This window comes from Stylophora pistillata, chromosome 8 (assembly GCF_964205215.1).
Source record: "Stylophora pistillata chromosome 8, jaStyPist1.2, whole genome shotgun sequence".
Lineage (NCBI taxonomy): Eukaryota > Metazoa > Cnidaria > Anthozoa > Scleractinia > Pocilloporidae > Stylophora > Stylophora pistillata.
The window spans coordinates 6140234-6166936 of NC_142526.1; the positions used below are offsets into that span (position 1 = coordinate 6140234).

General features: G+C 37.2%; 4 protein-coding genes and 1 long non-coding RNA gene across 20 annotated transcripts in view; 3 read left to right on the top strand and 2 right to left on the bottom strand.

The window, feature by feature from the left end:
• The first annotated feature begins 45 nt into the window (after positions 1-45).
• Positions 46-26472, top strand: LOC148724650 (uncharacterized). Its single transcript, XM_088731142.1, has 8 exons — positions 46-266; positions 505-2617; positions 21229-21288; positions 21803-21846; positions 22577-22607; positions 23934-24517; positions 24970-25114; positions 26339-26472. Exons 1-2 carry the CDS (start codon positions 153-155, stop codon positions 1426-1428), a joined length of 1038 nt encoding a protein of 345 aa, XP_088587268.1. The 5' UTR covers positions 46-152; the 3' UTR covers positions 1429-2617; positions 21229-21288; positions 21803-21846; positions 22577-22607; positions 23934-24517; positions 24970-25114; positions 26339-26472.
• The window catches only part of LOC111343351 (nucleotide-binding oligomerization domain-containing protein 1-like), a 52864-nt gene continuing 28879 nt past the window's right edge, over positions 2719-26703 (top strand). For 3 of the 10 annotated variants that reach the window (XM_088731085.1, XM_088731083.1, XM_088731084.1), the window contains exon 1: positions 2723-6863. In XM_088731085.1, the coding sequence (XP_088587211.1) occupies positions 2866-5964 (3099 nt within the window). In that variant the 5' untranslated portion in view covers positions 2723-2865 and the 3' untranslated portion in view covers positions 5965-6863. Of the gene's footprint in view, positions 7180-22571; positions 22608-23933; positions 24518-24969; positions 25115-26338; positions 26473-26703 lie in introns of those variants that run through there. The other 7 variants (XM_088731089.1, XM_088731090.1, XM_088731088.1 and 4 more) reach the window with 6 other exon arrangements.
• Positions 7409-13564, bottom strand: LOC148724651 (uncharacterized). 7 transcript variants are annotated; one of them, XR_015990961.1, is made up of 5 exons: positions 11505-13564; positions 10277-10462; positions 9701-9819; positions 9369-9439; positions 7409-8463 (listed from the first exon to the last, which is right to left on the bottom strand). XR_015990961.1 is itself a non-coding variant. In XM_088731164.1 (4 exons), the coding sequence occupies exons 1-4, from the start codon at positions 11551-11553 to the stop codon at positions 8455-8457; spliced, it is 315 nt and encodes a 104-aa protein (XP_088587290.1). In that variant the 5' UTR covers positions 11554-13564; the 3' UTR covers positions 7409-8454. The 7 variants fall into 7 exon arrangements, 2 of the variants coding, with proteins under 2 accessions (XP_088587290.1, XP_088587291.1); XR_015990959.1 differs by having other exon boundaries at positions 9116-9439; XR_015990960.1 differs by lacking the exon at positions 9369-9439.
• LOC148724652 (uncharacterized) lies at positions 13642-18818 on the top strand. The gene has a single exon (XM_088731082.1). It carries the CDS (start codon positions 13721-13723, stop codon positions 16931-16933), a length of 3213 nt encoding a protein of 1070 aa, XP_088587208.1. The 5' UTR covers positions 13642-13720; the 3' UTR covers positions 16934-18818.
• On the bottom strand, positions 19405-20703 carry LOC148724653 (uncharacterized). The gene is made up of 3 exons (XR_015990994.1): positions 20545-20703; positions 19624-19697; positions 19405-19508 (listed from the first exon to the last, which is right to left on the bottom strand). It is a non-coding gene; the product is annotated as an uncharacterized LOC148724653 (long non-coding RNA).

The following is a 26703-nucleotide window of genomic DNA, read 5'->3' on the forward strand; positions in this document are numbered from 1 at the left end:
AAAAAATATACGCGCGTTCGATTGACTGAAAACATAGTAAATCGAGGGGACTGGTTATGAAAGCCGGCGAACTTCAAAGGACCGGCCTATTGTTTGGGTTTTGAGGTTGAGATGCACCGTCACGTGACATTGACCGTGCATCTAAAAACAACATGGCGGACGCGTGTGATGACATGTTCTTCTTTGGAGACGATTTAGAGGCAATTTTAGGAGTTTTAGAAGAAGAAGAAGACCTTGATGAGCACTTCAGAGAAGCAGCTGCTGATGTAAGCTATAGAATCTGTTTTAATAGTTAAAATATAGCCTAAAAACGTCAAAAAGGAAGATTGAACATGAAGGTCGAACAGACTAGCTTTCGACATCATGCTTTCGATCAATCACTCTTATTTCGGGCTCTATTTATAAACCATTTCTTGCCTAAACGTTATTTTATCAGCTGTTGATTTAAAGATGATTTATGAACCTAAGTAGTGTGTGATGTTGATCGTGAATTTGGTTTTGCAGGTTCACTCACTGAGCGTCACTTGCCCTCATTGTCCAAAGAAATGCAAGAGTAAGAGCGGACTGAAACGTCACATCACTGTTAAACACAAAGATAAAACAGAAGAAACAGAAGAAACTGAGACAGACAAACCAGAAAATCGAGATCTATTAACTGTGGAAACGTATGCAAGCATCGTTGGCAATGCTAAAGTGAAACTTAGAGACAGCAAAATTTATCCAAAGGTAAACAGAGACGAGATATGGTCCTACAACTGCAACACTCTACAATCTTCAACACCTAAATTTTCTGAAATTCAGGGGCTTTATATTCAATTGGCAAAGTCTGGAAATGCAGAGAGGTTTTATGCAGCCTTTTACGCTAGCATAGTCTTGCATGCTTCGAGCCATTTTGTAGGATTATCAAGAAACTCTGCTACATTACTTTGTTCAAAAGTGGCCGACTGCCTTTTAACACATAGCAAAGAAAAAGCAGAAACTCACACATGTGAACCATTGACGAAATTATCTGATAAAGAGAAGTCAGGGTTACAGTATATTGGAGGTTATGTACTACATAAGCTACATAACAAGCACAAACAAGCAAGTAAAACACTAGAAAATGACCACGCAATCTCACTGATAATGGCTGGGAAATGGGACAATCCTATTGGTGAAGATCAGAGATTGACTACAACATTGAATCGAGGTGGACTGTGGAAGATCACAAGAAATGCTCAGTCTGTTTTTGAAAGAACTGAACACTATTTCAGGGAAGCTACACGTAAAACCAGTCTGAAAAACATTCCTTTAGCTAATATTATTTCAAGATCAATGCATGATGTAACTGTTGTCGCATCTCACTCTGCCATGTTAGCCGACTCTGAAGTTGTCCCCTCGATTAACTATGCTGAAAACGAGTGCATTTTTTTTCTAACACGAGTATAAAGTTGAAACAGGAATGCATAGATGTAACAAGAGTGCAAGTCACAAATAGCGCACGCGATGTCAAAATTTCGCTTGTCTTAACTTTCTATGATGCTTTTTCATGCGGACCATTAACAACCTTCAACATGATTTCTCATGCAATTTCGTTTGAATAAGTTGTGCTGCATTAACACCAAATCGCACTTGAAATCATCTCCATACCTATATTTGGCTACCCGAGCGGACAAGATGTGTCGCGTACTGCCTGCTTTGATTCCGCGCGCCGCTTTTTGCGACTTCGTCGTCGACATTGTCCAACGGTTTCGAACTTTGTTAATCTGCTCCGATCTATTATTCTCCGACTTGTTTTGAATCAAAAAGAAAATTGTTTGCAGACTTCAGAAAATTATCATCCAAAGTTATTTAACGCCCTTGAGATTGCAGAAGACAGTCAAAACAAAAACATTTAAAGAGCCTCTTAAGTACACTATTCTACAAACAAAGTTGGTTTTCTTTCCCGACTCTCGAAATAGACAAGTCATTCTGGATTCGTATAAAAGCGGAATCTTTTTGTCATGAAATAAATCCTAAGTTGACTATTAGCTTGCTCGGTTAAGATACGATGGCTGGATATTGGCCTCGTTCTTTTTCGACTTCGTCTCGGTCCATAAGTATAAGTAATCGCATGGGGCTGAGTAAAATTTCTGCAACTTCCAAAACACAAGTGATATTAATCCTTAATTTTACGAGGAACCATGTGATTACTTGTTTATAATATAAGGGGCAAAATGTTCTCTCACTGATCTCGCGCAAAACGGGACGCCATTGCTACAGAACAAACAGAAATATCTTTACTTTGTCAGCCGTTGCTAAGCGATTTTCAGCCAATCATTTTCAAGTAATTTTGCCCGGGGCAATTACAAAAATTAAGAAAAAATGCCCTCTATCTTTACCTACAGTAATTTTGCCCCTTGATAACAACGCTTAAAAAGAAATCGGCCAATATCCAGCCATCTTGACCGCACGCTTGGTCAATACACAAGGCGCATATTTCCACAAAGGGTGTTTGGGTGTTGTCAGGAAATTGTGTGAAAAAGGGAAAAAAATTAACCTGAGGGATTAACCACTAGATCACGGCATGTGAAAAACAAACAGCTAAGAATACATCATATGACTGCTGAATTTTCCTCGTCAACCGATGCTGGAAAAGGTAATTATTTTCAGTCGTCGGGTATTGGTAACTGATAAGTCTCAAACATTAGCTAACAGGCGAGTGTATTCAAATGCACTACACGCATGCATGTACCTCCGTAATCTTTTAGCTCCACAGAATTTACAATAACTGCCTGCGTCTCATTAGCATATAAAACCGAGTTCTACGAATTCACTTTATTGTTTCAACTTGAGACCTATTGCGATTTTATCTCATCGAAAGCAGCGAAAATACAAACGCTACCAATGGATAATTTCAAGGAACTATTTGCGCCAAAAACATTTAACAGAGTCAGCTACTTCGTAGTTTTTGGTTGGATCGTGATCGGTGTAATCTTTCTTGGTGTTTTAGCAGACACGGAATTAAACGAATCTCGGTCGGATTTCAGCTGTGGCGGGGCGAAGACTGTTCAAGACATCGACCTCGTCCGTGGACAGTGTTTCGAGCTGTACATGAAGCAAAACAACAAACACGGTCTTCCTATCTACGGCTTTGTAATACTTAACTTCTTCCTCATTGCAAGTGTTTCTGCTATTTACTCCCTAATAGTGAGCTCTACAGTCAGTAAACTGTCTACAAGCGCTTGTAATGGTGACGAGGAACAATCGTGCGGCCGAGAAAACGCATTATCTGGTGGAAAAAAGTTGTTTATAGCTTACTCTAGTCAACTTTTCACGAGGATTGTGTTTGGCGTTCTCTTCATGGTCCTACAAACTCAATTTCTGTATCCCACGGACTTTCCCTCTCGCTTTCGTTGTGATCCAAACTCTGAAAGAGATCAGCCAAGGAATTCTACTGGCGTCATGCAAAAGTCCACTCCAATTTTACACGATTGTCATAATCAACGAGCAACTAAAAAAAACTCCTGGATGAAGGCTATTCTGGTGGTGAACGGAATTTTTGTCTTTGTCGTTCTGATGGAAGCCGTGTATATTTTAATACGAACGTGCAAAAAGAATGATTTCATGAAAAATTCCAAGTTTCTAAAAACTCACCTAGTACCTCTGGTACAGGAAAGTACAGGCCATGCAAGAATCATTCCACTCATTCCAAAGGAGCCTAAGCAACCCCGAACAACACCACTGCTCCAGGAATTCATCGAAAATACAAAGGAAAAAATTAAAAACGACACATGTCGACCTTCACAACTCCAAGCTCCTTTTTCAAGTACTCCCGGCGAAGGACAGCCACCTAAACATTTAGCTCTAGATCAGATTTACACAAACCTTGTCGTTGTTCCGGACAGGGCTAGATATGACTTCACTGGAGACCGACGGGAGAAATTGGAAGTCTACGCCAAATTAGCTGAGAAAAACACAGCACCTAGTGGGCCGGAAGACATTCTTAACCACGAAAACAAAAAAGTTTTGATTGTTGGTCGTCCCGGAATTGGAAAGACACTTTCCTGTGCTAAAGTTCTGAGAGACTGGGCATTAAACAAAGCATTCAATAAGACACCTGATGCTAAAATCCATTTTGATGTTGCTTTCTTCATCAAATTTAGAGCTGTCAACGCGGTTACTGACAACGTTACACTCAGGGAGCTGCTCACCTCGTCAGAACATTCCCTCTCAGATCACATGGATGAAGAAGTCTGGAATTACATCCGTGACAACCCCGAAAGAGTTCTCCTTATTTTCGATGGAATCGATGAATTTAAGCATAACTCAAAGATCGGCGATGAGAACTTCGAACCTAAATTCAAAGCCTGCGTGGACGAAAGGATGCCCGTTCATGCACTCTACGAGAAGCTTGCGTCTGGGAAACTTCTCAACGGAGCTGCCGTTTTGACGACTACGAGAGCTACGGCTATGCCATGCATCGAAAAGATTCCTTTTGACAAAGTCTACGAGATCCTCGGCTTCTCATCCACACAAGTCGAAGATTGTGTAACCAAATTTGGTGAAGTAGACAAGGATGTGGGAAAAACACTATGGCGACACATCGGCGGTAACATGAACATCCTCTCTCTATGCTACATTCCTGCGAGTTGCTTCATCATTTGCTCAACTCTCTTTCATATGCTGAGCTTTAAAGGTTTTAAAAGTCTTAGCCTACCAAAGAAACTAACAGATATTTACAAGAAAGCAGTGAAAATATTTTATCTGAGGCATAACGAAGAATTCCGCGGCAAGAATTTCACTAGCGAAGACTTAGAATCGGACGATTTGCCACGAGAAGTTGAAGAGAAATTTAAAAACCTGGAAAAGATGGCTTTTGAAGGAATTAAAGAAGGAAAGCTAATCTTTGGAGGAAACGAAGTAGGGGAAATGGAAGACAGCGCCCTCTTTCACCGCCTACCCGACCACCGCACTGAAGAATTAAACCGCGAAAAACAATTCTGTTTTATTCATTTAACAATGCAAGAGTTTTTCGCTGCCAGGCACCTGACGAATATAAGTAAAACAGAATTGAGGAACTTTGTTTCTGAGAACATCGAGGACGGCAAATGGCAACTGGTTTTCCAGTTTCTAGCAGGACTAATGAACGATAAAGAAAAACTACCGAGCGAAATCATCACAGACCTTCTTCCTGAGGAAACTGTAGAGGAAGATAGCGGATTCTACAACGAAGAGTGGACAGGGAAAATAGAGCCAAGGAAAGTCACCTGCTGGCCGACTGAGGATAAAAAACATTTAGCAGTGACATTATTTAAATGTTGTAGTGAAAATAATGAGATGAAGGCAACAGTTCAAAGGAAACTTCAACAAATTAACTTTAATTTTGTAAATTTTGATACGTCTCAACTCACAGCTGTTGATTGTGCTTCATTAGTTACTGTAATTAATAATCAAGGTAAAAACATTTCACATTCAGATTTGAGGTTCAATAACATTGGCCCTTTGGGCTGTTTAGAGATTTGTAAATTGTTAAAATGTAGGAATTCTCAACTGAGCTGGTTAAACCTCACAGGAAATCAATTGACAGATGAAGAAGCAAAGTATTTAGCTGACGCCATCAGAGACAACAACTGTCAGCTACGCTTGTTATTCCTCAACGGCAATAACATCACAGACAAAGGAGCACAACACTTGGCTGAAGTCATCAGCAACGAAAACTGTCAGCTACGCACGTTACTCCTCAACAACAACAACATCACTGACAAAGGAGCACAGCACTTGGCTGAAGCCATCAGCAACGAAAAGTGTCAGCTACGCACGTTAGACCTGTACAGCAATAACATCACAGACAAAGGGGCACAGCACTTGGTTGAAGCCATCAGCAACGAAAACTGTCAGCTGCGCACGTTATACCTCTACGGCAATAACATCACAGCAGCAGGTAAACAACACGCAAAGAATTTACTTAAAAAGAGTCAGTCTGACTGCATCCTTGGTATATAGCATCGCTAATTTCACAAATAATTGATAAAACTAAAAAGAAATTATTTTAACAACTTACAATTTAAAAATGTGAGGTAACCAGCTCAGTGAAATTGCAACCCAACAACTTAATACGTGAATGAAAGAATAATTATCTTAGTGAAGAATCCATAGCAGCGAGATTATTTGAATCAGATCGAAATGAAAAAAATAAACCAATCAAGATGTTTATTGACAGCAAAGGATGTCGAACCAATGACAATGAAGTAAAAACACAAACCTCTCATGAAACTTTCTTAATTTATGATTGGTTAGTTTCGATCCTAATTTACTGCATGCTTCTGTATGTTTTGACCAGCTTGTGTTTTGTCACAAAGTATTCTGTTGAGTCAATGAAGTTCTTGTGGAGATTATAAGCATCAATGATTATCAAAGCAATCCGGTTCGTGTAGTCTTTAACTTACAGCTGATGAAATCGTAGCAAAATTGTAAATTTAAAAACTTGGCTTATCAAAGAGAAAAGACCTTCAAATGGTAGGTTAGAGAGTTAATTTATTTCATATAAATAAGTCACAATTTATTGAGGTTTCTGCAGTTGTTGTAGATATTAGAGTGTTTTTGGCATGTTTTGCGCCTAAAATCAGACTTTTATCATGACCAAAACTAAGGTATAGGACTTAAACAAGTGAAGATGCAGCTTATTGAGTAGTGTTCATACAAACTGTGAACTTCTTTGCTTGTATCTTAACGAGCTGCTTTTCAATTTGCCAAAAATTGTGCTTTAAGACTGCAAACAAAAGTTTAGGTTAGCTATTTCCTTGATTATCTCCTTCAAATTATGGAAGGATAACTGATCAAAAATAGTTGTTTTTGCAGTTGAAATGATCCTGCTGCAGATCTTGTAGGAGTAAGGGAGAAAAGTAAGTGTAACAATTATCATTATTTTCCTTGTGATGATCTGACTTGACCTAGGGCCTCAACCTAAGTTAAGGAAAAGCTTGCAGTGAGTAGCAAAGAGAGCTTGGTATCCTGTGTTTATGTCTATAGGATGCACATTTTGCCTTTCTACATGGAATGACGGGCCTTAAGTAAATGGAAGCATTCTGGTTGGTTGTTACTGGGTCTGTATTTTGTCATGCAGACTGTTTCCATCGTAAAGGTCATAAGCCATGTACACTGTATTTTTGGTTGCGAAAGCAGACAAACTAAAAATAAACAAGTTGCCATATAATAAAACACTTCACTTGCTTGCTGGAGCTGCACTGGGCAATACTGACCCTCAGTTTCATGATTGCACATGTTAAGTATAGAGAATTTGGAATTGGAGAAACTAATAATCCCCTAATCAATAGTTTTCTCTAATCTCATCACGTATATGCTTGATATTATATTGATAAAGTAAGGAGAAATTCTGTCTTGGTCACTCACGATCATGGCAGTTAAAGGATTAACACAGAGTTGGAAATTGCTTCACCCTATTTTTAATCAAGTTTCTTTCACAAGTTAACAAACATTCAATACCCCATGTACATATACATGTGCATCTGTGGCTTACTTACAATTTTCATGACTTTCAAACTTAATACCTATGATACAATATATTAATTTGGATAAAAGAGCTTGTATATTCATTGCTATCAAATAGCTGCAGTTTCACTCTGACCTCAAGAATTTCTGGAACTATGTGTAACTGAAGGTTTCACCTACAATTTGGTTTCCTAATGACCAGTTTGCCAACATCTTGGGTCTTACGTATATGTGCATGATCCTTTGCAGTAAAGCACTATTTAAGCAATAGTGAAAATCAGACCTGAAAAAAATTCAGGCCTGTACGGGATTCGAACCACTGACCATTTTTTTTTTTTTTTTTCAGGTCTGACTTTCACTATTGCTTATTATAAATAGTGCTTTACTGCGAAGGATCGTGCACATATACGTTTCATAACCGCAGTTCATATATATGTATTTCATATCTTTGTTCTTCTTGCCAACATCTCAGGGAATTTTGTCAAGGTCTCAAAAGTCATTGAGCTGATATACTACAAAAGGTTTTTAAGTGATTCTATACACTGAACCTGATCAACTTCTAATTGACCAAAGTCAGAAGACTTGAGGAGTTAGCCAAGTGGTTTTTCGCAAAACAACTTGTCAGTGAATAGAACCACAATTCAAACTATATGGGGAATTTGTATAGTTCTTCCACTGCTTCTTTCTGACCCTAGTTGCATCACTGCAGAGCAGACTGCCCATAATGCCGACTACAATAAGCCACTCCTGGTTAAGTGTGAACCACTTCTGCCAATAAAACAGACATTTTGTCCACCAGCAGTAAAGAATTGCAGCATCAAGAATGATTCCAAATCCATTCACCACCTAGTAAATTATCACACAAGCTGCTGAAGTGCAAAGTTCAGCAGCACTCACAGAGATGGAGAACAAATTAAGGAAAAGTTCAACAAATACAGTGAACCAGATTATTGGGGTTGGCTTTTATTATCTTCTGGTCTTCGCTCAGGTGGCCTAAGGATAAAGGAGAGAAACTATATTAGTCTTGCAAATATGCAATTGGAACTGAAATTTCTAAATTACTTTTCGCTAGAAGTGCATATCTGTAACATCTATGCTTTCTACATTCTGAAGCTTAAATCCTTTAACCCCCATGATCTGATTGCTAATTCTCCCCTCTAGCTGCTATACATTTCCTTTTAACATAGTTACAAGAATATGATACTAGATCAACACAAAAACTTAAAGGTATTCTCATTACCTTTTTTCTGGAAAATGTATGGGTGTGATAAGGAAAGGTTACATGATAATCGCTCATAGGAAGTTTAACATGGTCTGTATTTTAATTGACAACAATATTCATCATCACAGTTGTCAAAATGCTGTGGACTCACAAGGCACAAGCACCTTCAATCAGTTCTTAATTTACCACTAGGCTTAAGGGAAAAGAGTGGGACAAAAGTTCAAGGAGGAGAGGGAGGAGAGAGTAGAATAGAAAGGGGGGTAGGGGTATGGAATAGGTGGTGAAAATAATAATGATGAAAGCCATGATAAGGACGGTAACAAGGAGGAATCTGATGATGAATAGAAAATTGTTGATTATGGTAAAATGAGTTCAACTCTAAAAATGTATATCAATAGAAAAAGGCCTGGAAATAAAAATTACCACAGCAAAAGGTTTCCCCTTTTTCTTGATATCAAATTTATGCCAGCACGATTCACAAGTAATCTTCACTTCTTTTTTAAACCAGGTCAAAAGACATGCTGCATGAACATGTTTTGCCAAGCCAGAACAGTAGCACGGAGTTATAAGGGCTTCTTTCCCAGTAGAGTGGTAAATGCGGCAGATGCTCTGGGACTCAGACTAATCAGAATTTTCCTGATCAGTTATTTTGCCGTACGTCATATTGGCTACATGCCTCTGCTGAAGGTCTTTCATTATTGTGATGTAGACTCACTGTTGTCATTGCTGTCTTCCAGCGACAGAGTTCTGAGGTACAAGGTAAAGCAAGAAAATAAATATAGAATTTTCTTTATTTGCTGTGAAAATATGCACCAATATTTGTCTGCAGACATTGTCTGTTCAAAACTGCAAACAGTTTTCCAAGTGCAAAGTTTGAGATAACTGCGAACTTGATAATGTCCATAGACAAATATATGAGCATATTTTCACTCAAAATTGAGACTTTTGTGTTCATTATCCTTCAAATATATTGCAATGTACATGAAAAAATGTTTGGAAACAGCTTACTTTTTTCTGTGGGGGATGTTTTCTCTTGACTCTTGTCTGTTACGAATTCATGAAAACTTAAAATATTTCTCTTCTCCTGTAACCATGACAAATTTCTCTCTCATCTTGAATTAAATTTTCTAGAAAGAAAAAAGCAAGGGAGGTGCTCCAAAAGTAGGGACTATTTAGACTAAGCTCAAGAATTCGACCTTGCATGGTTGTGTGTTTTTCAGGCGTCAAACTATTTTTTCAATTATGTGTAACCAATGAGATTCTTTATCTTAATTAATAGTTAATCTTGATGTCATTGCAATATGCAGGTGAACTTAGAAAATTAAAACACTTCAATCTAGGAGGCCCACAATAAACTGGAAATCTGTAAAACGTTTATAGGCAGTAAGGATGAGTCTAAAGCTAGTCTCTTCCATTGAAAAGAGCTACTGGTACCTCAGTCTACTCTGATTTCAGCAATCTTATTATAGAAAACTGTAATAAACATTTTTGCAAGCCATCAACCATGATCAATCTCAACTGATAAACTCAAATGATCAAAAGTTATCCACATGCAGTTCCTAATTATTTACTGTGTGATCAGACCTGACAATCCTGCTGTTCCTCCACTGAGCTTGGATGATGATGCTCCAGAACCAGTGTTGCATGGGGCCACAACTTTTACTTTGTGTACAGAAGCAGATGCTGACTGCTCCATCTCTGATGTGCCAGTAGTCCCTTCCACTGTTGTCAAGGTGATACTTGTAAGGAGCCCCAAAGGGTAATCAAACACTGCATTAGAGAAAGAAACAAATAAAAGATTAACTGTGAAATTAGAAAACCAAGAACACTAGAAATATTTGTATTTCAAGGAAAAGGCTTAATTATCAGGTGTGAGATATTTGATCACAAACTGGTGAAAGGTAAAGGTAAAGTCTGTTTATGAGCCAAGTGGCCCATTGGACAGGTGCTTAAATCTGATTTGTGTAGCATGAAGTGACTAGACGTATTTCTACTACATTGGAGAGTTACCCCCAGCTGGTATCCATTTACTCTCCCGGATGAAGAAAGGCACTGCAAGGGTAAAGTGCCTTGCTAAAGAACACAACACAATGTCCCCACCCTGGGCTCAAACCAAGACCACTTGATCTGAGTTGAGTGCACTAACCATGAGGCCACAATCCCTCCCACAAACTGGAACCAGAATTAAAGTAGAACCTTGCTAACTCAAACTTGTTCAACTAAAACTCCTCACTAACTTGAACTAATTTGACTTTTCCTTGGGCTGAAATTTAATCTCACTGATAATTTGAACTTAACTTAAAACGTTAGTCTATTAACATCAAAGTGTTGGAGCATAGCTAATTGACATTTCCAATCTTTACTCATGATTGATATACAAAAAAAACATGATGACATCTACGGAAATATGACACATTTCAGCTTAACTTCCCAAACTTATCAATCCATCTGAAGGCCTTAATTTTTTAAACAAACTAAATGTGCCAAAATAACTTCTAATGATGCAAGAGTGGTAAAAACATGATAAAAACATTCTAAACAAGATTATTGAAATTCAACACCAATCTGAGTACCAGTATCTTGGATCCTGCTAACTTACTCTCACATTATTTTGGATACGAGTGTTAACATATGCCAAGAGATTTTACAAAAAGCTATAAAAGCTAAGAAACAACATGATAAGAAAAGGGAACAGATCTAAAGTAGCAACTCATATACTTGAGGTCTGGACAATCAAGCTTTGATTCTGCCTTTATCACTTGGCAGAGACCTGGAGGAGAAAATTGCCTGAGAAATTCATCATCTTTCTTGCCTTGCTGATGAAATATACTCAGTCTCATTTTCATTAAAGTTCCTTCCATTTTCGATGAATATTACACCTAACAAATCACAAAATAATGATCAACTGTCTGTATCATAAAATCATGGATTCAGATTTAAAATATAAAAAACCTTTAATAGAGTATAGGTTGACAGAACATCAGGGGAAAATGTCTTAATGGATTTCTTTCCTAGACCTCTTGCTTCTATTGGTTAACAATACAGACTTTCTCTAACCCAGTCTACTGTCCTATAACAGGGAAAGAATTTATATAGTTGTAGGTTGAGATAAGTGATCTATTTCAAGAATAGAGATCCAATTGAGGAAATTGGATCAGCTTTTAGTAAGTAAGCTAAGATGCAAGTCTATTCCATACTCAATGGATGTCCTTGTTTTTAAGCTTTGATTTTAAACGAGGCCAAAAATAGCTTTCTTTTCTCATTTGATTCATTATATATGTACATAAATGAGTTGAACAATGCAAGAAAACAAGAACAGCCTAGCTTATGTCAATACAATCAACCATGAATCAGTTTCTTTGCCTAAAAATTCTTCCCCATTGCATGCAAACACTGACATTTATAACTTCTTCCTATCCTTGTGAACACTTGTCAGTTTTGCCTATTGCAGTGCGTAACGGTTTGTAAAGTTTTGGAATGTTCACTTCTCCAATGAACGATATTGACAAAGATGCAGCCATTCATCGGTGCACATGTTAACTAAGATGTCAATCATGCTGTTGTTATTTTCGGAATGGAAGTTGCCTTTGTCTTGAAAACTGAAATAATCACACCAATTGGGGGAAAGGTTAGTTAGGAAGTAAGAGGAGCAGGGGTCTGCTGTCACTTTGGTATTCACAGGTGATACATCATTCTCAGGAAAGTCGCAAAACTTTCTCACCAGAGATGACAAAACGTGCAGCCCTACTCCATGGAGTACCCTATGGAGTTCCCCTAAAAATCATGTATTGGTTCAATAAAATACTTTATAAACATGGTAAATCATTTGATGTACATAGATATAGATGTACATAGATATAGATTTACATAGATGTAGATGCACATAGATGTAGATGTACAAGTTTAGATGCCAGTTCTCTAATTGTCACAGTTTGATACAGTCCAGTTGTTGGGGGCAGGGGGCTCTCAGTCTTACTAGTTCCTCCATTTTGGTTTTACCACTATGTAAAGAGTCCTTCGACGGGAAGATAAAAAACTGCCTGTGATACACAAAACCCACTGTTTTGAGTTCTGCATGAGGTAAAATATTTAAGCTTTCTGCATTCTCCAAATCAACAGCCCCAATTGCAGTTATTTGCTGACCCATCCCTGTTTTTGTTTTTTGTTTTTTTTTTTGTTTAAAATTATCTCAATTTTGTTACAGCACTGGAAATAGATAAGTGAAGAGAAGCTCAGGTTAAATACATGGATTACTCTTTTGAAGTCTTATTGAGAAAATTGCAATGATTATTTTCGTACGATTCACTTAGCTTTGAAGATTTTGAAGATTTCTTTTTTAATACAAGGCTATCGAAGTATCAAGTTAAACTTAAGATTACTTTAACCTTTGGTGTTTATATTTTTCAGGAGCAGAGCCATCCATATCCATAGTCGTAGAGTTGTAGGACGGTATATTTCGCAAGTCCTTGCTCCACTCACATCCCCGAGAAGCTTGATCTCTAGACAAAACTTTGTACGTTATTTCGTGGTCACTTTTAGTGTTCCAAATCAACGATATCAATGGTTGTTCTTGTTTTGAAACGTTGTCAGGCTCGACGCACACCACTTTTCTTTGATAAATAGCTTGACATCTTAGGACAAGATCAGCCTTCTTGCCGCCACATTGCTGGTTTTCTACTTTCAATATTTCTCTCAAATATTTCACTGTAAGCTTTTGAAAGTCCTCTATCTTCTGAATTGTGTCCACCAGGCAGCCTTCGCCACATTTTTCGACTTAAATATTAACTACAAAGAGCTCTTATAAGTTAAAAAACATCAAAATTTTTACACGCTAGCACTTGGTTTGTTTGTATACCACAATAATATGATACAGGGTTAGCCTCGTTTTCACGCTTGACAGTATCTGCAAACATTCGAACAGCGGTTATCCGCACAGAACGCGAAACTGGAGTATTCACTTTAATGTTTCAACGTGAGACTTTGTGCGATTTTATCTAATCGAAAACAGCGAAAATACAGACGCTACCAATGAATACAAATCTAGAGAAACTATTTGCGCCAGAAACATTTAACAGATTCAACCACTTCGTAATTTTCGGTTGGATCGTGATCTATGCAGTCTTTATTGGTGTTTTCACAGACACGGAATTAAACGAATCTCGCTCGGATTTCAGCTGTGGCGGGGCGAAGACTGTTCAAGACATCGACCTAATCCGAGGACAGTGTTTCCAGCTGTACATGAAGCAAAACAACAAACACGGTCTTCCTGTCTACGGCTTTGTAATACTTAACTTCTTCCTCATTGTAGGTGTTTGTGGTATTTACTCCCTAATAGTGAGCTCTACAGTCAATAAACTGTCTACAAGCGCTTGTAATGGTGACGAGGAACAATCCTGCGGCCGAGAAAACGCATTATCTGGTGGAAAAAAGTTGTTTATAGCTTACTCTGCTCAACTTTTCACGAGGATTGTGTTTGGCGTTATCTTCATGGTCCTACAAACTAAATTTCTGTATCCTACGGACTTTCCCTCTCGCTTTCGTTGTGATCCAAACTCTGCAGGAGATCAGCCAAGTACTGGCGTCATGCAAAACTCCACACCAATTTTACACGATTGTCATAATCAACGAGCAACTAAAAAAAACTCCTGGATGAAGGCTGTTCTGGTGGTGAACGGAATTTTTGTCTTTGTCGTTCTGATGGAAGCCGTGTATATTTTAATACGAACGTGCAAAAAGGATGGTTTCATGAAAAATTCCAAGTTTCTAAAAACCCACCTAACTCCCTCCCATGGCAACCCGGTACAAGAATTCACTGAAAATACAAAGGAAAAAATTACAAAAGACACATGTCGACCTCCACAACTGCGAGCGCCTTTTTCAGGTATTCCCGGCGAAGGACAGCCAGTTAAACATTTAGCTCTAGATCAGATTTACACAAACCTTGTCGTTGTTCCGGACAGGGCTAGATATGACTTCACTGGAGACAGACGGGAGAACTTGGAAGTCTACGCCAAATTAGCTGAGAAAAACACAACACCTAGTGGGCCGGAAGACATTCTTAACCACGAAAACAAAAAAGTTTTGATCGTTGGTCGTCCCGGAATCGGAAAGACACTTTACTGTACCAAAGTTCTGAGAGACTGGGCATTAAACAAAGCATTCATTAGAACACCTGATGCTAAGATCCATTTTAATGTTGCTTTCTTCATCAAATTTAGAGCTGTCAACGCGGTTACTGACAACATCACACTCAGGGAGCTGCTCACCTCGTCAGAACATTCCCTTTCAGATCACATGGATGAAGAAGTCTGGAATTACATCCGTGACAACCCCGAAAGAGTTCTCCTTATTTTCGATGGAATCGATGAATTTAAGCATAACTCAAAGATCGGCGATGAAAACTTCGAACCTAAATTCAGCGACCACGTGGACAAAAAGATGCCCGTTCATGCACTCTACGAGAAGCTTGCGTCTGGGAAACTCCTCGACGGAGCTGCCGTTTTGACGACTACAAGACCTACGGCTATGCCATGCATCGAAAAGATTCCTTATGACAAAGTCTACGAGATCCTCGGTTTCTCATCCACACAAGTCGAAGATTATGTAACCAAATTTGGTGAAGAAGACAAGGATGTGGGAAAAACACTATGGCGACACATCGGCGGTAACATGAACATCCTCTCTCTATGCTACATTCCTGCGAGTTGCTTCATCATTTGCTCAACTCTCTTTCATATGCTGAGCTTTAAAGGTCTTAAAAATCTTAGCCTACCAAAGAAACTAACAGATATTTACAAGAAAGCAGTGAAAATTTTTTATCTAAGGCATAACGAAAAATTCCGCGGCAAGAATTTCACTAGCGAAGACTTAGAATCAGACGATTTGCCCCGAGAAGTTGAAGAGAAATTTAAAAACCTGGAAAAGATGGCTTTTGAAGGAATTAAAGAAGGAAAGCTGATCTTTGGAGGAAACGAAGTAGGGGAAATGGAAAACAGCGCCCTCTTTCACCGCCTACCCGACCGCCGAACTGACGAGTTAAACCGCGAAAAACAATTCTGTTTTATTCATTTAACAATGCAAGAGTTTTTCGCTGCCAGGCACCTGGCGAATATGAGTGAAACAGAATTGAGGAACTTTGTTTCTGAGAACATCGAGGACGGCAAATGGCAGCTGGTTTTTCAATTTCTAGCAGGACTAATGAACGATAAAGAAAAACTACCGAGCGAAATTATCACAGACCTTCTTCCTGAGGAAACTAAAGAGGAAGAAAACGAACTCTACAACGAAGAGTGGCCAGGGGAAATAGAGCCAAGGAAAGTCATTAAATGGCCGACTGAAGATAAAAAACATTTAGCAGTGACATTATTTAAATGTTGTAGTGAAAATAGTGAGATGAAGGACACAGTTCACAGAAGACTTCAACAAATTAACTTTAATTGTGTAAATTTTATTTATTGTCAACTCACAGCTGTTGATTGTGCTTCATTAGTTACTGTAATTGAGAATCAAGGTAAAAACATTTCACATTTAGAATTGACTGGCAGTCACATTGGCCGTTTGGGCTGTTTAGAGATTTGTAAATTGTTAAAATGTAGGAATTCTCAACTGAGCTGGTTAAACCTCGCAGTCAATCAATTGACAGATGAAGCAGCAAAGTATTTAGCTGAAGCCATCAGAGACAACAACTGTCAGCTACGCTCGTTAAACCTCGCAGACAATAACATCACAGAGAAAGGAGCCCAACACTTGGCTGAAGCCATCAGCAACGAAATCTGTCAGCTACGCACGTTAATCCTCGCACACAATAACATCACAGACAAAGGAGCACAGCACTTAGCTGAAGCCATCAACAACGAAAACTGTCAGCTACGCACGTTACACCTCGCACACAATAACATCACAGACAAAGGAGCACAGCACTTGGCTGAAGCCATCAACAACGAAAACTGTCAGCTACGCACGTTAATCCTCGCACACAATAACATCACAGACAAAGGAGCACAGCACTTAGCTGAAGCCATCAACAACGAAAACTGTCAGCTACGCACGTTAATCCTCGCACACAATAACATCAGAGACAAAGGAGCACAGCACTTGGCTGAAGCCATCAGCAACGAAAACTGTCAGCTACGCTCGTTATTGCTCTGGGGTAATAACATTACAGAAGCAGGTAAACAACACGCAGAAAATTTACTTAGCAAGAGTCAGTCTGACTGTTTCCTTGATATATTGCATCGCTAATTTCACAAATAATTGATAAAACTAAAATGAAATTATATTAACAACTTACAATTTAAAAATGTGAGGTAACCAGCTCAGTGACATTGCCACCCAACAACTTAATACGTGAATGAAAGAATAATTATCTTTGTGAAGAATCCATAGCAGCGAGATTATTTGCACCGGATCGAAATGAAAAAAAATGAACCAATGAAGATGTTTATTGACAGCAAAGGATGTCGAACCAATGACAATGAAGTAAAAACACAAAGCTTACTGCAGAGAGAACAATTAAACCTCGGACCTCTCAGGAAACTTTCTTAATTTATGATTGGTTAGTTTCGATCCTAATTTACTGCATGCTTCTGTATGTTTTGACCAGCTTGTGTTTTGTCTCAAAGTTTTCTGTTGAGTCAATTAAGTTCTTGTGGAGATTATAAGCATCGGTGATTATCAAAGCAATCCGGTTCATGTAATCTTTTAGTTACAACTGATGAAATCGTAGCAAAATTGTAAATTTTAAAACACGGCTTTTCAAAGAGAAAAGACCTTCAAATGGTAGGTTAGAGAGTTAATCTATTTCGTATTAATAAGTCACAATTTTTTTGAGGTTTCTGCAGTTGTTGTAGATATTAGAGTGTTTTTGGCATATTTTGGGCCTGAAAGCAGACTTTTATCATGACTAAAAGTAAGGTACAAGACTTAAGTAAATGAAGATGCAGCTTACAAAGTAGAGTTTATATAAACTGTGATGATCACTCTCATCTTCATTAATAAATCTGCAGATCAAATACACTTGCATATTTACAGTTGTTTGAGATTTAAAAAGTTGAGATTTTATTGATTATTGCTTGTAGATAGGGCCAGAACTCCTACGTTGACATATCCAAGTTAAAATAGAAATAACTTATCTGAGAAACCTCAAGTCCTCTGTGGAAGCTTTCCTCATTTAGCAGGGATAGCGCCCGACTTAAAATCAACTAATCACTTTCCCAGATTGAAATACAAAATATTACATCTCTATTTTAAATTAGGGCCAAAATTCCACACCGTGTCTCCTGCCAATAATGAAACATGTTAAAAAACGTTTTCATGAAAGTGGCTTTTTACCTCAATTTTGTGCCTGACCATTTTATTCAAAACTGGGTGCCAAATGCTATCCCTAAGCTTACACGAAAGCTAATCATTTGAGTTGAATGCTTAACCTTAATCACTAAAATGTGAGTTTATTTTACACCGTATTTTACAAGGAGAGGTACAAATAAATAAGAGCGAGTCAAGTGTTAAAAATTACTAACCAGTTTGAAAAATTTAAACTCGTTTAAAAAAATTCAAACCAAAGATTAAATTTGAACCACAGATTTTTATTTTTATTTTAAGAGGAACCTCCTGAAAACCACCTTTGGGTGATTGGAGGCCTCCTCTTAAAATATTATTTATCATTATTATTATTATTATTATTATTATTATTATTATTATTAACAGATCAGAAGAATGTGTGTCTTAACTATGCACAAAAAATTCCATGATTTAAAAAGCAATGGAAAACAATGCTTTAAGTAAAGTATGGCATAATATGATTTGGCTATGAACAAATGGTACTTTCATTGAATTATTCCATAGCATCGTAACATCCTTAACGATTGAACTTAAGCACTTGAGTTGCAAGTCCATGTGATTCACTCCTATGGTTAAAGGTGCTACTTATTTTGAAGATTAGCCTACCAGGGATCAAAGTTATCGGAATTTATTTTTACCCTTATCTTCATTTATAAATCCGCAGATCAAAGATGATACTTGTATATTTACAGTTGTCTGAGATTTAAACAGTTGAGATTTCATTGACTTTTGCTTGTATGTAGGGCTTGAACTCCTAAGTTTATCAAATAAATGTTGAATAAATCAAGTAAGTAGATTTATACTTTGTGTGGTATAGCCATGAAGGAGGAAATGGGGGAGGGGGGGGGGGGGGCAGAAGGTGAAGCCATCTCAATATCAAACTAAAGCAGAAATAACTTATCTAAGAAATCTGCCCTAAGTCCTTTTTGGGAGCTTTCCTCATCAGTGACCTCTCTTCAGCAGGGATAGCACCCTTAAAATCAACTGACCCCTTTCTCCAATTGAAATACAAAATTATTACAACTCTACTTTAGACTTGGACCAAAATTCCACACCCTGTCTTGAACCAATAATAAAACACTCTCTAAAAAGTTTTCATGAAAGTGGCTCATTTCCTCACTTTTGTGCCTGACCAGTCATTCAAAATTTTGGCAAAAATTATTCACGATACACATCTTGAGTTGGGAGGATTTGGTATTGGATCAACTAATCTCGTAATTGATATTTTTCTTCATTCCCATCACTTGTCTGCTTGATATTGTATTGATATTATAAGGAGAAATTCTGTCTTGTCATGCAGTCATGGGAGTTTAAAAGATCAACATAATTATAATATGTGTGCACATGCATATTTTGTAAGTTGAAAAAGGGAGTTCTTATTCCACTTTTATTTCATTGTCTAGTGTTTTTACCCAAAGAGTGAAGAGCAACTCATTTCTCTTTATAGTGTCATTCATGAATCACACATTGAGGTGACCTAAGAATATAAAGGAAATGATCACCAACTTAAAAAACTCTTGATTGTTCCACAAATTCTCCTTGTCAGTATGTTAGGAAACGTATAGAGAACAGTATGGAGAATATATACATACTATACTGATGTTAGGGTGTACAGATTAAGCTGCATTGAAAAAGCCCTGCCTCGCCTCCCTCTCACTTTGATCAGCTGTAAAAAATAAAGCATGATTTGTTTCTAGCAAATGGGATTTGACCTCCTAGTTCATGGTCCATGATTGTTATTCATGAAAACTTTGAAGAGAGCAGGTTCCAGTTTAGTTCAAAAACAAAGAGGATCAAAGTGTAAATAAAATGCATTGAAGGGTGAGATCACTGAATATCTTGATGTGCTCAGTTCTACAATGAACCAACCATATGGTTATAATACCCAAAATGGTTACAGGTCAAAAGTCAGCATGCAGACAAAAAACAGAATGGGGCAGAAACAAAACATATTATAAATCAGCAATCAACAATTATTAGACCTTACTGCTGGGTGAGTTCAAGAGACTGATGTCAAAAACTATTTTTTTTTTTAACAAAAAATTGATACAGATTCTATTAAACAATTTTTAACGTCTAGTTAGTATTTTTATTTCTCAATTTTAAACCTTAGTTTGTAGTCTTAGTCCTTAATGTCATCTTTTATCATAGTTTTAATTTTTTTATTTTTAGGGGACCCTCCTGAAAATCACCTTCAGATGACTTGAATCCTCCTCATAAATTATTATCATCGTCGTCGTTGTTATTATTATTAACAGATCAGAAGAAAAAAAAGGAATGGAAAACTATACTTTAAGTAAACTATGGCATAATATGATTTGGCTATGAACAAATGGTATTAGAATTTCGTACTTTCATTCAAATACCGCTTGGTATCGTGATTTCCTTAAGGATTGAACTCCAGCAATCAACATGTAAGTACATGAGTCTGGAACGTTCCACCTGATAAAGGTCTTTTTTCCTTTCCCTAATTGGTAACTGGTTATTGGACTATGTGTTACTGGTATACTTACTCTACAGACAAACATCTACATCTAAGTTTTCCTCACATTATCACCCATGGATCGCATGTTAGAGTCACAAGAAAAATATATAATGATCAACAACAATAGAAGGTCTTGACTGTTTAACAAATTCTCCTTCTCAGCTCCTTAGAAAGTAGGAGATCTGGACACTGATGTCAGGCTTTAAAGACTTACGACAATTTACGATATATTACGTGACACATATACGAATTTTTGAAGACCGCTGAGGTCAATTTTCAAAATGGCGGGTCTGCCGGGTCGGTGAGTTTTTTTCTTCGTCCGAGGCAGAGAAGCCTTATGACTAAAGTAACGTCAGATCAAGGGACGAAAATGAACAAGAAGAGCAAGACAATGGAAAACAGGAGGGAAATGCATGTATGGATCATTTGATTCATACGGGAAATCTTCCACGACAAGGCTAGGAATCGTTTCCTTCGATGATTGAAGACTCAAGATGTCCGTAAGGGCTACTTTTATGATTTCCATGGTGAGAACCATGTGTATTTGACCGCAAAAATTATTTTCTTATTGTATTTGTTGCTATTGGAAATGATAACTTGAGGTGACCAGGAGTTTTGCCAGTTGGCACCAGTAATTAATAACAAATCGAAGCCAGAACGAGCAGACATAGAAGTTCTTGTATTATGTTTAATGTTTTCTTCTTCTGTACAGAATTTGGTATGTTCGTTGGAAACAGATTTTTTTGTCCTTAGGAAGCCTAGTGAATTGAATGTAGGTCAACTATAATTTACATACATGTTTAGGTGTCTGAAAACACGGTAGTGACTAAAACGAAGACCTCCTACCAAAACGAAGACCCCCCTACCAAAACGAAGACCCACTGCTAAAACGAAGACCCATTACCAAAACGAGGATCCATTAATAAATTCGTTCTGTTCATGACACACACTAGGAAAACGAAGATCCTTACGGAAATCTTGAATTCTGAATTTGGCGCGTCTCTAATTTATTGCGGAATATTTCAACAGTAGAGCCCTGTAGAGCTTTAAATGGGACTACTTCAAAGCTAAAACGAGATTTCATCGAAGAGACATGACATGCACAGGACAGTCTGCAGGGAAAGTTCTAAGGTTCACTTCTTTGCTTGTACCTTAACGAGCTGCTTTTCAGTTTTCCAAAAATTGTGCTTTAAGACAGCAAACAAAAGTTTAGATTAGCTATTTCCTCGATTATTTCCTTCAAATTATGGAAGGATAACTGATCAAAAATATTGTTGTTTTTGCAGGTGCAATGATCCTGCTGCAGATCTTGTAGGAGTAAGGGAGAAAAGTAAGGGTAATGATTATCATTTTCCTTGTGATGATCTGACTTGAGCTAGGGCCTCAACCTTAGTTAAGGAAAAGCTTGCAGTGAGTAGCAAAGAGAGCTGGGTATCCTGTGTTTATGTCTATAGGATGCACATTTTGCCTTTCTATATGGAATGACGGGCCTTAAGTAAATCGAAGCATTCTGGTTGGTTGTTACTGGGTCTGTGTTTTGTCATGCAGACTGTTTCCATCGTAAAGGTCATAAGCCATGTACACTGTATTTTTGGTTGCAAAAGCAGACAAACTAAAAATAAACAAGTTGCCATATAATAAACTACTTACTTACCTTGCTTGCTGGAGCTGCACTGGGGGATACTGACCCTCAGTTGTTTTTGCATGGACCTTGCTGCACTTGCTTTGCACTGCCACAGCTTTGGGACAATGTTCCTCAGTAATGCTCAGCTGCTTAGTTGGTTAGAAGTTAACATTTCAAATTTGTCATTCAGTAGTTTCTATTTTTTAAAAAACCTGCACACAATGCAAAGAGTAGGGAACGTAGCTCCTGGTGTTGTGATCTGGCCATGTCATTGTTTATATAGAGGCCCCCATTTAAACCAGCTTTCAGCTGAACTAGGCCAGCTTGTCTAAATATTGCAAACACATACATATTATCCGGGTTTTACTTTATATATTAATTTGTGAAGGACTAAAAGTAAACATGATCAACAACAAGTTCCCTTTTTTTGGGGCAGCTGGGCATGTGGAGGTAGCATCAGGAAAAAAGTAAGTTATCTAGAGTTTGGTGTAACTATAATAGGGACTAAGACCTTAACAAACCACTATGGCAGTGACAACGAGGATGTGACAAAAAGAAACCTACTGGACAGAACAATAGCTCAGCACTTGTGTTAGAAAACTTTTTACACTTCTTAGTTGTCCTCTGCAAAACATCATCATGAAAGCGTCAAAATTTGTCGTGGTCTGAGAACCAAAACCCAACAACACATTACTCAAGTTTTCATTTGCTGCTCAGGGAAGCAAACATGCATTATGCTGAAGTCAAAGTGTGGCACAATTAGAATGTAAATGTATACAAGTACACTCAGTACATGATCAGTTATGATAAGGTAGCAATATGCTTTAAGCAAAGAGTCATCATTAAAACTATGTAATAGTTATAACAATTATAAAAGGTAAAAGACTGATGTTCAAATCAGACTTGGTGGCATCAAAATTGTTCCATCTTGCATATGAAACAAAGTGTTTGCTGGCAAAGGGGTGCCTTTAAGAAAAGTTTCCTCCCTCTTTTTAATTTGTATAGTAAGTTATTGCATAAAAACCACCTCTAAAAACAAGCAGATATCATATTATAGAGATTACAGTAGTTTTTGCAAAGAGCAATATTTAGCTGACCTCAGCCAAATTAGCTGGTCAGGTTTATATTCCACCTTCACTGATCTTCATGAGATAACTAATGCATATATAAACAAAGTGAAATATATTGTCAATAAGCATGGCCCTTGAAAAAAAGTAACCAATTCTAAAATGAAACAATTCAACAAACCTTGGTTAACACAGGGGCTTTTAAAATAAATTGAATTGAAACAAAAGATGTATAAATCACATTTACTCAGCAAGAACTCAAGGAAGATAAAAGAGTACAAAGAATACTTCAATCCTCTTAGCAAAATAAAGGCCAAAGCCAAAGATAAATATTATAACAAATATTTTCAGCTGTACAAGAAAATCTGAAAGAAACATGGAAGCTTATTGGTGCAATCATTAACTAACTGTAACCTCAATAAACTGTCTATTAATATCTCCACAGAAACCAACTATACACAATATTAATATTTCAAACATTGATCGCAAAGCTAGTATCAAATATTTAGGAATTTATTTAGATGAGCATTTGAATTGGAAAACTCAAATGGCACATGTACAAAGCAAACTGAGTAAAAACCTTGGAATCTTCCACCAACTGTGGAATTACCTAAATTTAAAGATGCTAAGACAACTGTATTATGCACTTATTTACTCTTATCTTAATTATATAACAATCCAACAACTGTTCCAGCAATTTTCCATATTTTTTAATACCTATAACAGCTGTCCACTCCTATAGCACCAAAGAATCCGCCAAGCTTCATTTCCACCGACCACAAGTCAGATCTAACCTAGGCAAATTTACTTTTAAGTACTCTGCTTCTGTTATATAGAAAACTGTCCCCTTGGCATTTTAAGACATTTGATATGGCCCACATGATCTCTTGTCAATCAAGTAACATATGATCTGTCTAGGGATCAAATATATAGTATGCACCTATCCATATGTAAATAACTATGTTAATAACAGAGTTAATAATAATAATAATAATTGTCTGCTTATATTTCGGTCTTTCTTGCCACTGCTGCTGCTGTTGTTGCTGATGATGTGTTGTTCTTTTCCTCTCCTTTGTCTCTGTTTCTGCTTTCGTTCATTGTTGTCACTGTTGTTTGTTTGTCTGTCTGTATGTGTCTGTTTTTCTCTTATTAAGCTTGTCCTGTATAGATTTCTTGCTTGGTTCAGTATATCTCTAACATACCTTAAATTATATACAGAATTAAATATAGAATTATACACAATTCTCTCTTGCACATCAATTCTAGGCTCTACAAACACTTTCCACATTTTTTACTATATACCAATAAAGGTCAGTGCATTTCTTTGTTTATCTAAAAGTAGTTGGTGGCCAACTAGAAAGCCTTCACTACTTTGACCACCAAACACATTTTTATAATCTGTACTTTATCGTATTCTGTAATCATTTGTTGCAATTAAACTTTTCTATCTATGTTATTTTTATGTAAATAGTGTGAAATAAATCAACCTTGAATCTTAACTTGCCAAAACTGATTGTATTTTGGATATATCAACAAAGTTGAAATGGTAAATTGGCCACCGTGATGATTACAAAAGCTGACGTTTTGAGCGTTAGCCCTTCGTCGGACGCTCGAAATGTCAGCTTTTGTAATCATTACGGTGGCCAATTTACCATTTCAACTTTGTTGATATATCCAAATTATTTCGTTACTCCCACCGACGCAGCCCCAGTTTCTTTCGAAACTATCAACCTTTAAACTGATTGTAAATTCTCTTCTCTAGTTGCTTCACATTTCCTTGTAAATTAGTCAGAAGGATTTGGTGTTGGATCAAGAAAACAATTTCTACCTGATAAGTCTTACTATCACATCACCTTGCGTGCAAGCTTATGGAAAACCATTCTCTTTGGGCTCTGGGTGCCATTAAGGTAAGGAGTAAAATATGTAAGTAAAGGTCATTAAGGTATTGGTATAGACCACTTTCATAAATGGCTGCCGGATTAATATTCTTTTGTTTAAATTTAAATTAGCCCTACTGGCCTTGTTCTCCAGTACAAAACTCAAAAGAATACATTATCTCAAACGAGGCCAGTAGGGCTAATTTAAATTTAAACAAAAGAATAATTATACGGGAGCCATTTATGAAAGTTGTCTATGGTTCATACATCTCATTTGATTGTTTAACCCACGATCTTATTAGTAATTCTCCTTACTGTCTGCTATACAATTCTTATAATGTGAATTTGGAGAATTTTGGTATTGGATCAACAAATAATCCCCTAATTCATATATAAGCAAAAGCCTCCATTTGGGGCAAAAGTATCTGTGGACATGATCTGTTCTGATATGTGAGGTTTTGTGAGAATGAAGGTCAGGGAAAACTGTGAGCTTCAAGAAACAGATAATGTCCAAGGACAAATATGTGAGCATATTTTCCCAGCAAATTGAGGCTATTGTGTTTAGTATCCTTCAGATATTTTTCAATGCTTGCGAAAATGTTTACACAAACAGCTTACTGTTTACGGCATGGGATGTTCACCTTTCAGTGTCCTCTAATAAGATTTTTTGAAGTTACAAAAAAAAGCCATGTTCCAACTTCTGTAAAAATTACATGTTTCTCATCTTGAATTAAATTTTAAGCACAGGTTTTTCAGTGTTGGACATATGGTTTGAAAATTGGGGAATATCACTTGGGGTATATCTTTGGGCAAGCAAAAGTATTCATTGAATTATAATTTTCTTTACTCTCATCACTTGTCTGCATGATGTTGTGAGGAAAAATTCTGTCCTGGTTACTCACAGGAGTTTAGTGAGGGATTTATTATTCCATTATTATTTCATTTTCTATTATTTTGACTTGTTCTGGTTTTAAAGAGCGTAGTGTCAATGGAATGTAATATGGCCTGCATGAAGACAAAAACAACACAAATGAAAGCATCAGAACATTTTTTATAATTTGCAAAAAAATCTGATGCACTTAAAAGTTGGTAGCTTAAAAACTCAAGCCTAAAATATGGAATGAAAGCAAAGTTTAAATGATTCAGTGTGGGTATTCTTATGCTGTACTTTCTGTCTGTAATTTTCTTCCCATTCTAAACTGATGGAGTGCTGATTTTATATTTACAGTGTACTTTTGTCTTTTATTATTTCAGCTGGACTGACTTCACGTTTTGTTTCCCTACAGTGAGTTGGACAATGGCCTTTTTTTGTGCCTGACTGTAATTATTTGAGCTGGACTATAACTGGTTTTTCACCTGATTTGAGAAATAAAGCTATTGTTGACAAAGTCTTGTGTTAAGAACATGTAAACTGTTTTGAAACAAGCTGGTTGTACAGATTAGTTAACCTCCAAGAGTGACTAGTATCTAATTTCTCCTTACAATATCACCCCCGAGTCATACATTAATTAAGGTTGAGAGAGTACAGGAAATGATCACCAACTAAAGCTCTTGATTGTTAAAGAAATTCTCCTTGTCAGCACCTTAGGAAATGTATCAAGAACAGTATGGAGAATATG

Coding starts and splice junctions, on each gene's coding strand:
- LOC148724650 (XM_088731142.1), top strand. CDS start 153: ATGGCGGACGCGTGTGATGACATGTTCTTCTTTGGAGACGATTTAGAG. Junction 267..504: donor TCAGAGAAGCAGCTGCTGAT/GTAAGCTATAGA, acceptor TTGGTTTTGCAG/GTTCACTCACTGAGCGTCAC.
- LOC148724651 (XM_088731164.1), bottom strand. CDS start 11,553: ATGGAAGGAACTTTAATGAAAATGAGACTGAGTATATTTCATCAGCAA. Junction 10,463..11,504: donor GAGTATATTTCATCAGCAAG/GCAAGAAAGATG, acceptor TCTCTAATGCAG/TGTTTGATTACCCTTTGGGG. Junction 9,440..10,276: donor AGGAACAGCAGGATTGTCAG/GTCTGATCACAC, acceptor CTTGTACCTCAG/AACTCTGTCGCTGGAAGACA.
- LOC148724652 (XM_088731082.1), top strand. CDS start 13,721: ATGAATACAAATCTAGAGAAACTATTTGCGCCAGAAACATTTAACAGA.